Source organism: Carassius gibelio, chromosome A23, assembly GCF_023724105.1.
Source record: "Carassius gibelio isolate Cgi1373 ecotype wild population from Czech Republic chromosome A23, carGib1.2-hapl.c, whole genome shotgun sequence".
Classification (NCBI taxonomy): domain Eukaryota; kingdom Metazoa; phylum Chordata; class Actinopteri; order Cypriniformes; family Cyprinidae; genus Carassius; species Carassius gibelio.
In genome coordinates, this window is record NC_068393.1 from 21,538,008 (window position 1) to 21,548,938 (window position 10,931).

The 10,931-nt window shown below is 37.1% G+C and overlaps 1 protein-coding gene across 1 annotated transcript in view; it reads left to right on the plus strand.

Annotated features, from left to right (window-relative positions):
- The window catches only part of LOC127944774 (cadherin-11-like), a 77,795-nt gene extending 67,108 nt beyond the window's left edge, over nt 1-10,687 (plus strand). Inside the window, exons 10-14 of the mRNA XM_052541018.1 lie at nt 1,083-1,200; nt 1,960-2,286; nt 5,278-5,482; nt 6,850-7,216; nt 8,231-10,687. Of these exons, the coding sequence (XP_052396978.1) occupies nt 1,083-1,200; nt 1,960-2,286; nt 5,278-5,482; nt 6,850-7,216; nt 8,231-9,136 (1,923 nt within the window). The 3' untranslated portion in view covers nt 9,137-10,687. The remainder of the gene's footprint in view (nt 1-1,082; nt 1,201-1,959; nt 2,287-5,277; nt 5,483-6,849; nt 7,217-8,230) is intronic.
- Nucleotides 10,688-10,931: the final 244 nt, after the last annotated feature.

A 10,931-nucleotide genomic window follows, 5' to 3' on the forward strand; every position in this document is an offset into this window, starting at 1 on the left:
GAAAAATAAAATATAAAAATTCAATATTAAATATAAAAGAAAAAGAAAAAAATGATTAAAATATTCAGAAGTATACCTCGAGTATTTGAAAACATTATTAATAATAATAATATTTTTGCACACTGGTGTGTTTTATCTTTAGTTTGTATGTTTAACAACTCCTCTTAACCACAGTAAAATAACTCATGCATGTCATCTCTTGTCATATTGGCAAATGCAATTTAATAAAAGACACCAGTGGAATAAATATTTCTTCTGGAATAAACAAATTTGAGATGCTTAATTCAGATAAATAAAGTATCATTGCATAATTAATCGCTGATTTCCTACAATAGCTGTTGCATATTAAAATCATTTACTGTCACATCATGATTGCATGTCTTTTGAATATTTATGGCATTATGGCAAGTAGCCATATAAGTAGAATTATGTGCAGTCAGCTGGACATTTTTGCTAAATAAAATCCAACACCTATTTCTGATTGTCATGCGTGCCTACTGTGCTGGAGTGAGAAGACGCGGAGACGTAGGAGACATACGAGACTCCAATAATAAGAGAACTTTAATGAACAGAACACCAGGAAAGCGCACACATAGCACTGGGGAGAGATGAACAATTCCGGACAAGGGAAATTCAGAAATACGGGGTTTATATAATCAGAATGAAACAAGGAAATCAATGGGACACAGCTGGAACCAAATAAACACAATCAGGGCAGGAACAGGAAGACCAAAGAAGGGTATAAACATAACATGGAGCACATTGGGGAGGAAAACACAACACAGGAACAGGTTCTGACACTGATCACCCTGTCAGGGTTTATTTTACAATACTGATCAGCTGACCGATCAATTATAATACTTTCTGCATTTCTTTGGGAAAAGTGAACCTGTTTGTTTACCAAATGCATTTCAGAAAAGCACATTTCTATAAGCTATTGATATATTTATTGACGCAGTGCACAGTAAGTCAACCCAAACATGACGTGGCATGTTAGACTGCTAATCCTTTAGCTGTTCAGTGGCAAAAACAGACTTATTTGTGCAAATCACTGTATCAGTCTTTCTCCATTTGCATTTCAGGTGGTGCAGGTGATTCGAGCGATGGATAAAGACCAAAGCAGCCACAACTCTCCCATCCACTTCAGTATTCCTGCAGAGTCCAGCAGCTCGCTCAACTTCTCCATTAGAGAGAGGGGAGGTGTGCTCGCTTCTCTTGTCATCCATCTGTCTTTTCTTCCCATCAGTTTTCCTCATCTCCCTCCCAGTCTCTGTCCAGACATATATCCACCCTCATTACATTCATCCATTTATCTTTTTTTGTCACATTCTACTCCAGTGAACACGGCAAACTCCCTTCTCTGTGCTCCGGCAATCCGTTCTTTCATTTCGCTCATTTGTCCTGTTCGCCGCTTCAATCTGCTGATTTCTAATTTGCTTTAAGGAATGGCTCACCCCAAAATTAAAATGTATTCATCATTCATGTCTGGCTAAACCCGTAAGCTGTTATTTTTCTGCAGTGGAACACAGACAGAGACATTAGAAAGGCTTGAGTGAGGAAAACATCTGTATTGTAAATAATATATAAAATGTAAGGAGAAATATATATATATATATATATATATATATATATATATATATATATATATATATATATATATATAATTAATAAATAATCATTAAAAAATTTAATATAACATTTCTCTATATATTTCTGTTATTCAATATAAATAATATTTATTGTATTTTTGTGTTTATTAAATGATCTGGTTACTAGGAATATAAAAAATATTTTAGAAAAAATAATCTTTTGAATTATAAAAATGTGTATATAGTATGCATACAAATAAATTATATATATATATAGAGAGAGAGAGAGAGAGAGAGAGAGAACATAATATTTTTGTTCAATGTGTCAAATGTCTAATGACTGTTTGTTTTTAATTTCTTTTGCTTTCAGACCACACGGCAAGTTTGGTGCTCTTGTCATCCCTGAAGGCTTTTCCTCGATTTTCCTCTTTACCTGCTCTAAAAATACCCATAATGCTTCGTGACGGTGCGTCAGACCTCAGCAGTACAGGAACGGTTACCGTTACGGTATGTCCGTGCCAAAACGGGGGCATGTGGGTAGAAGAACGAAAACAACAAACGGACGAGAAGGATAAAGCGTCTGTGCCGGACTGGGAGAGACAGGTGGCGTGCTTGCCTTTACCGTCAAACTCCCTGCTGTTGGGCGTCAGCTCGGCCGCTATGCTGGCCATCCTGGCCTGTGTGTCGACTCTTCTGGGTCAGTTCTGGTTTTCAGTTCATGTCGTCAGGTTAAGCGCCATCATTGTACCCGTCTGATTTAAGGATGTGTTGTTGCTACATCTGTCCATCACTCCCTGTCTTCATCCAGCATTGCCTCCTGGCTTGTCTTGAAATTGCAGCTTTTCTTCCATATATGTACAGTACATACCAAAAGTTTGGACACACCTTCTCATTTAAAGAGTTTTCTTTATTTGCATGACTATGAAAATTGTAGATCCACACTGAAGGCATCAAAACTATGAATTAACACATGTGGAATTATATATGGAATTATATACATAACAAAAAAGTGTCAAACAACTGAAAATATGTCATATTGTAGGTTCTTCTTTTGCTTTGATTACTGCTTTGCACACTCTTGACATTCTCTTGATGAGCTTCAAGAGGTAGTCACCTGAAATGGTCTTCCAACAGTCTTGAAGGAGTTCCCCCGAGAGATGCTTAGCACTTGTTGGCCCTTTTGCCTTCTGTCTGCGATCCAGCTCACCCCTAAACCATCTGGATTGGGTTCAGGTCCGGTGACTGTGGAGGCCAGGTCATCTGGCGCAGCACCCCATCACTCTCCTTCTTGCTCAAATAGCCCTTGATGCCTTCAGTGTGACTCTACAATTTTCATAGTCAAGAAAATAAAGAAAACTCTTTGAATGAGAAGGTGTTTCCAAACTTTTGATCTGCACTGTGTGTGTTTTTGTGAGTCGTTCTGGCCTTTCCACCAACCTGCTTCGATGTTTCTCCTCCGTTTGTCAGTTGAGTTTGCTAATGAACGTGTTTGGGTTTCATTTCTGCATTTAAGGTCATAATAATAAACAGCATTTGATGAGTGCTGAGGGCATTGTATGGAATTTTGAGATTGCGGAGCAAACTTTTCCCACCCTCAAGGTTCCCCAAATGACACTGAACACTCAAACTTTACTAAATAAGGCTGCTAGTGCAGTAAGTGAGAGGTGGAATAGGCATTTTCTACAAAAACAATTTGGTGTGTTAATGTGTAGCCTTATGGCAACATATAATTTCCAACAATTTTTCACATGCAAAAAAAGGATTTACGGAAATAAAAGGGCAGTTTTTAAGTAAACAAATGTATACTGATTTAAAGCCACATAACCTTTAACCCCCCTCTCCCACCAAAGAAAAAAAAAAAAAAAATGGGAACCTGAAAAATCCTCCACAAACTGCCCGACTAACTTTATTTAACATGACTTTACAGAAAATTATGAAAATATGGCAGCATTGTATGATAATTAAAAAATTGTCTGAAATTGGAAGTGTACTAGTGCACCATTTTCTCACTGGGAATTTTGTAGATATTATTATATTATATTATTACATTTTCTTGGAAGTGTTTACCATGATATAATTGTATTTCTGCAAAAACAACACAGCTATCATTTGTATTTTCTTAAAATAAAAATGAACATTAAAAAAAGCTTTTAGTAACACCATTGAATAAACCTTAATACTTATTCACTATATTGAAGTTTCAGTTCCAAATTACAGATAATTTGGAATCTTTTTTAAGAAACTAGATTTTGGACCATTTTCCTTGCAGTATATTGTTGCCATATTGCGATGTTTAGAACTTTTTTTTTATTCCTATATATGCTTTAAGTGGGCCGGTACCACCAGTATCTCAGTACTACCACTTCCAAATATAGCTCTTGAGTGTACCGCCACCTCTCCATGTGCCCAGAACGTGCTTTTAGCATACTGGCACGTTCATTTGGACATATGTTTTAATAGAGGTTTTAATCCTTTGCCTGCGCTGCCGCTTTTCAGAGCACCCATCACAATGCATGCTTCCTAATTCTTCCTAGTTCGGGGAATGGAGCGTGAATCATTTGAACCAGTTCGGGAGTTCGGAGCGGGTTCGCGAAACATTTGAGTCAGTTCGGGAGTTCGTAGCGGGTTCGTGAATCATTTGAGTCAGTTTGGAGATCGCAAATCATTTGAATCAGTTCAGGAGTTCGGTGCGGGATCGCGGATCATTTGAGTCATTTTGGAGATCGCGAATCATTTGAATCAATTCGAGAGTTCGGAGCGGGTTCGTGAATCATTTGAGTCAGTTTGGAGATCGCGAATCATTTGAATCAATTCGAGAGTTCGGAGCGGGTTCGCGAATCATTTGAGTCAGTTTGGGAGTTTGGAGCGGGATCGCGAATCATTTGCGTAAGTTTGGGAGTTCGGAGCGGCTTCGCGGATCATTTGAATCAATTCGAGAGTTCGGGTTCGCGAATCATTTGAGTCAGTTCGGGAGTTCGGAGCGGGTTTGCAAATCATTTGAGTCAGTTCGGGAGTTCAAAGCGGATTCGCGAATCATTTGAGTCAATTTGGTGATCACGAATCATTTGAGTCAATTTGGTGATCACGAATCATTTGAATCAGTTCGGGAGTTCAGAGCAGGTTCGCGAATCATTTGAGTAAGTTCAGGAATTCAAAGCGGGTTCGCGAATCATTTGAGTAAGTTCGGGAGTTCAAAGCGGGTTCGCGAATCATTTGAGTCGGTTTGGAATTTTGAATGCAGTAATGCAGTAGCTCTTTCTAAGGGTATTTTTTTAAAATCCTTTTGCACATTTTCTTTATGTTCAGTAGTTCTTTCTAGCTCAAGCAAATCCACAGGGAATGAGGGGAGTCATCAAAAAAAAAAAAAAAAAAAAAATCACATATATATATTTGTGAAAACTAATTAACTTCTATAGTGTTTGTTTACTATACTCACTGCTGTGTTTGTGTTTGCACTTGGATGGGATAATGCAGATCAAAAATGACACTTCACTTCACTTAAGATAAAATCAGCCTAGCAAGAAAAGGAGTTTTAAACACATCAAATGCCGGGATAATTTCTGAAGGTCAAGCACCTCTTTTCATTGATTATTTAGTGTAAATCAAGAATTTGTCTATTTTGTACCATATTCATGAAATATGGGAATAACTTCCTGTCATTTTTCTCTCGTTCTCTTCTGCCCGATAGTAGTGGCAGCGCTCTCATTATTGTTGCGGAGGCAGAAACGGGACACACAGTCTCCAGTGGAGGATGATGAGATCAGGGAGAACATCATCACGTATGATGATGAGGGAGGGGGCGAAGCAGATACGGTCGCTTTCGATATAGCGACCCTGAAGAGTGCCCCCCAAAGCATGCAAAGAGCACCGCGGCTTCGGGACAGCAAGAATATGTGAGTGTGTTTGTGCGTGTGTGTGTGTTTACAATGACTTTAATGTTCACATAAATATACATCTCATTTCATCACTTGAATCTCCCAGATTTATTGCTGCCACTATTTGATCTTTCAAATCACTTCATGTCATTTCTTGGCATTTGGCTTAGAAAATCCATATTAGATCAATAGTCCATGTGAATCATTCAGCTTGAATATAAGCTGACACTCACCACAAACACAAACAGGTGTATCTTCCTCTCGAATCTCTGGTTGCTCTAAATGCATTCAGTCATGTTAAATGATGTTAAATGTATATCTGATTAATGAGGGCTCTGTACTCAGAAGTGTGTGCGGTTTAATGAGCCTTCACAATGCAAATCTGACAGATGTTTCAGTGCAGAGTTCATCTAGTTAATATTTATGCTGTTCAAACCCACTCTGTGTTCTAGTCCTCTATCCATCATATTGCTATTTGATGTCATTGTAATACTCCTGGGCAAGTTGGTGAAATACTTAACTCTTAAGACTATTTTTAAAGACTCAACTGACAGGGACTACCGCAAATCTTTTAATTAAAAATGTTTATGGTAACTTAGAAGTATCTGGTTTATCTGGTATTGGTGCAAAAGTTGCAAGGAATGTTGTTTCCCAATGAAATGCTTCATCTGTGTAGATGAACAGAAGCTTTATGCAATATTTGCATCATCTCATAACTATGTCGTAAAGCATAACTATGGAAGCTAATTTCTGCCACGAAAAAATAAAATAATGCATTGAATGTTATAATCATAGCATTAAAAAGTAACATTTATGATAACAAGTCAAAAGATATTATGAGATAGTCAAAATTGTAAGATGCATAATTTGAGATTAAAACGTTTATGACACTAAGTAATAATTATAAAATAAAAATGCTTAAGTAATAATTGAGGACAAAAGTTTAAATTATGAGATAATAATTAAGAGATAACAATTTCCACAAAAACATTAAGCAGCACAGTTGTTTTCGATATTGATAATAAAAGTTTCTTAAGCACCAAATCAGCACAAAGTCATAATTAAGAGATATAAGTGAACATCATGACAAAAAGTTATGTCAAAAATATTAGAGAGTAAGTCACAATTTTGAGAAGTTATGAGATACCAAGTCGAAATTTTGTTTTATATATATAATAATTTCTGAGCAAAATATAAAAATTAATTATTCATAAAAAAGTAATAATTATGAGTTAAGTTGATTTTATCTCGTCATTTGTAATTTATGCAATATTTTTGACTTATGTAATAATCAAAATTAACAAAAGCATGATTTTAAGGCTTCAATAGTTAATTAAACAAATTTATCAATTTTTTATTTCCTAATTTCTATGTTATTATAACAGTTATTCTCAGGATAACTTGGACAGCATCAGAACCTTCAGTTGGAGTCAGAGTTTGGGTTTGGACCCGCGCCGTCCCGTCTCTGCACCTCTCTACGGACGATACTGCTACAGTATCCAGACACTTCCAGCTTCGAGAAACAGACTCGGCCCGTTCAGCTCCAGGCTGGACCTCGCCAAACTGGCCTACGTTCTTCCTGGCAGCCAAGGCCAGTTTGGCGGCCCTTTAGAATCCGGTTCAGTATTTATCGGCAAGAACAGGGATGGATTAGAACAGAAAAGAGCAGACGGATCCACCAGCAGCATTCCAAAAGAGAGCGAGACAGGAAGTGAGGTCATCTCTGAGAGCCACACGCTCAGCCAGGATCAGGTAAACTTCTTCCCACTAATATTTATCACATTACAATCCTATAGAGCAGAACAGCAGGATTCAAGGAGTATAAATTCAATCTATTGTCTTTATAAACAAATTGTTTCTTTAATTATAATTTCTAAACATTTCTTAAGTGATGAGATGTGATTCCTTTAAAGCCACAAATTGGTGTGATATCAACTTAATAAAAAAAAAAAAAAAAAGATCCACCAATCACAAAAGTGGATGTTGCTAAATATGTCAATGAAAATCAAAGCAAATGAGCTCAATTAGTGGCCAATAGTGAGTCGGTCTCTTATAATCTCAAACTTCTTATATTTTGCAATAACCATAAAATATATTGATTTACAGTTATATCAAAAATTACTAAACTAAAAATTATACTCATTTTATATATATTTGATTACATGGTGCACAGTGCTTCTTAGTATAAGTAATATTGATTTAAAGTATTTTCTTTGCTTTAAACTTTATTTATTTTTTTTATTTTTTTTTTAATGCTTGTGGAGAAAATTAATAGGAAAAAATGCGCTCTCTTATCATAGAATGTTTAAATCTTCATGTTATATTAAAAATCTTTGCTCTTTAAATTTGAGATCCCAGAGATTTACTCTACTATTTAAAAGTTTGGGGTCAGAATGACACTGCACAACTGTTTTCGGCACTGATAATAATCAGAAATGTTTCTTGAGTAGTAGATCAGAATATCAGAATGATTTCTGAAGGATCATGTGAGACTTAAGACTGGAGTAATGATGCTGAAAATTCAGCTTTGCATCACAGAAATAAATTACATTATAAAATATATAAAAAAAGAAGACTGTTATTTGAAATGGTAATAATATTTCACAATATAACTGTTTTTACTGTATTTTGATCAAATAATAGCAGAAGAGACTTGACTGAAAAACATTAAAACTTTTGAACGCTAGTGCATAAATATGTAGTACATAAATAGTGAGCTATTAAACAGCCTGACCATGTTCCTCACTGTTTTTTTTTTTTTCTCAGTCTGTGCATTCGGATCAGGTTCTGTTCGTGAAGGACTCCAGTCAGAGCGGTTCCTGCTCAGAGGCCTCCAGCACTTCTGTGAGCCATAAACCGGAGCCATCCCCTCACTGCTTGACCACACGTGCCTCCATTTCCACCATCACCACAGATGACTCCGTCCCCGCTTCGGCTTTGGATAAGAATGGGGACATTCCGCTCATCAGCACCAGTCAGAGCACATCTAGCCTGGGTACGACGGAGATGCCGTTCAGAACGATGGAAGGTACATTGCTAAGAGGCGGCAGAGGGATACCTTTGACTGGGACGACACTTCTTTACCCAGAAGCTGCCGGACTAATGGGCTTGTATGGAGTGGGTGGGCAGAATTATGTGCCACACCTAGTGAGGCCCCTTCCAGGAGGGGCGGGGCTGGGTGAAAGGGGGTTGGGCTTGGGGAATGGGAAAGTTGGCCATGCAAACTCAGAAAAGGCAGGTGCAGATTTGTTGACAAACCGTATGGGCGATTTCCTGCAACACCGTCTAGCCCTGGTGACCTTTGACCCCATGCAGCCACCATACGACTCGCTGCAGACGTACGGATTGGAGGGGGACGGCTCCCAGGCCACGTCTCTCAGCTCGCTCGAAAGCGAGGCTGAAAAAGATACAGAGGGACAGAAACACAGATTTGAGGAGTGGGGACCCAAGTTTGACAGGTTGCTTGATATTTTCAGGGAACGAGCGAAAGAAAAAGAGGTTAATGAAAAACATCAGCGTGAGCATTTAAAAGAAGAACATCAGGAGGAGGAAATGAACAAGACAGAAAACAACAGTGAGTCAGAAATTCGGAAAAAGGATGAAAAAACTGATTTGAACGAGACACGGCGGGCCGAAGAGGAAAACACAGAAGAATTGGAAGCAATACACTAAAGAGGAAATGGAAGTAAAGGGGAAGGATGTGATGTCACGTCGTGAGCTTTCAATAGCAATAAGTGCTGAAAGGAGCCAATGAGCACAATCTGGACAAAGAGAATTTTATATGGACCTGCCAAAAACCAGTACGTCAGTGTTTTAGAGGAACAGAGAGTCTTATGTAAGTTGCAGTACTCACCTTCATTTGACGTCCAGCCACACACGCAGTGTTAATACAAACTACAAACATCTAAATCTTTCTCATATTTCCAGATTTCAATCTCAGATTTTCATTGTGATAACCAGCATTAACATACATTGATAATTTTTTGGTGATGAGATAATCCGTTATTATGGTCTCAAGATGTGAAAAAACAGACATAACTTTCTCACAATCTAATCAGCAGTATCTGATTATATATCAAATTATTTCACCAGTGTAATTTTTTGTATTATTTATATATTTATAAATATTTATAATTTGAATTTAAAATAATACATAAAAACAATATTTTTATATGTTTATATTACACTTGAAAGCTTGTCTCTCCCCAATGACAGCATTTGAAATCTTAATTTCTTCACTTCTGATTACTATTAAAATAATTTATTGAGGCATTAGTGATTACAAAATGTAAGAAATCATGAAAAAGTATCTGAATTATCTGTCAGTATTTTTTCAATTCGGTAAATGACAGAAATGTTTCAGTTTGCACAGCCTGTAATATGTAAGTGATGATTTGATTTCTCATTAAATATGGCATATTAGGTGGGGAATCCACCACAAAAGGGCCTGTCTTGTTCCACACACGCATATTAGCAGCACGTGTCTTAGTCGTCTCTTTCAACGTTTCCCCGTTACACTTCACTTAATAATTCACGTCGCCATGACAAGCCAAAGCTATGAAACATCTCATTTCTGAAATATTGATTTCAGCCCTACAAGCGCCATTGTTTGAAAAATAGGTCTCATGAAATATGTACAGATGCTGACGAATTCATATTGACGCTTGTGTATTAATAAGGCGACTCTCTCGCACAGATTTTGACAGCGAGGAAACTCAACGGTACGATAAAAGGCTGTTTTTTTACTAGGTCACTGCAACCACACACACGTCAATGCATAAAGATGATTTGCGCATGGCTTATTTCTATCCGTTTTTAGACTGGTTTTTCTTTCTTTACTAGTCAGGATTGCTTATAGCTTGGTTTAGACCTCTTGAACTGCTTCACTTCTTTAACCCTTTTAGTTTTTTTGGACCTATGCAATTGAAACTTTGAGACCGTGAACTTCTGAACTGAATGTGATCCTGTTTCATATAGTTTTTTTGTTGTTTTTTTTTGTCCTGTATGCTGTTTGCATTCTCATGTACAGATGTAAATATCATTGGAGATCTAATAAGCCTTTTGGACCAGATAGTTTATGGTAATCTGAATCTGTCTATGTGAATGTTGAATTCAATCCTACTTTAAAACCACAGCTGGAAGATCCTGATCATTTCTAATGTGTTGTATGATCTCTTGTCAAACTGACTGTCATATGATGTTCAATAAATAGTGTACAGTGAACTTTGGTAAATGTGGATTCACAGATGTATGTGCATTTCTTTAGTAATTAACCAAGCCACTGAAATGTTTACAGTGCTCTTTTCCATAAAGTGAAAGTTTGCATAGATCTGTCAGTCTCTCAAGAGGACTAAATGCACCATATAAGCATAATAAATGTAGTTTTGTTTGTTAGCCAAGTGCAACATCTTACGTCTTCTGAAATCATATGACAGATTTGTGTGATGAAGAGACTGAAATGCAAGTC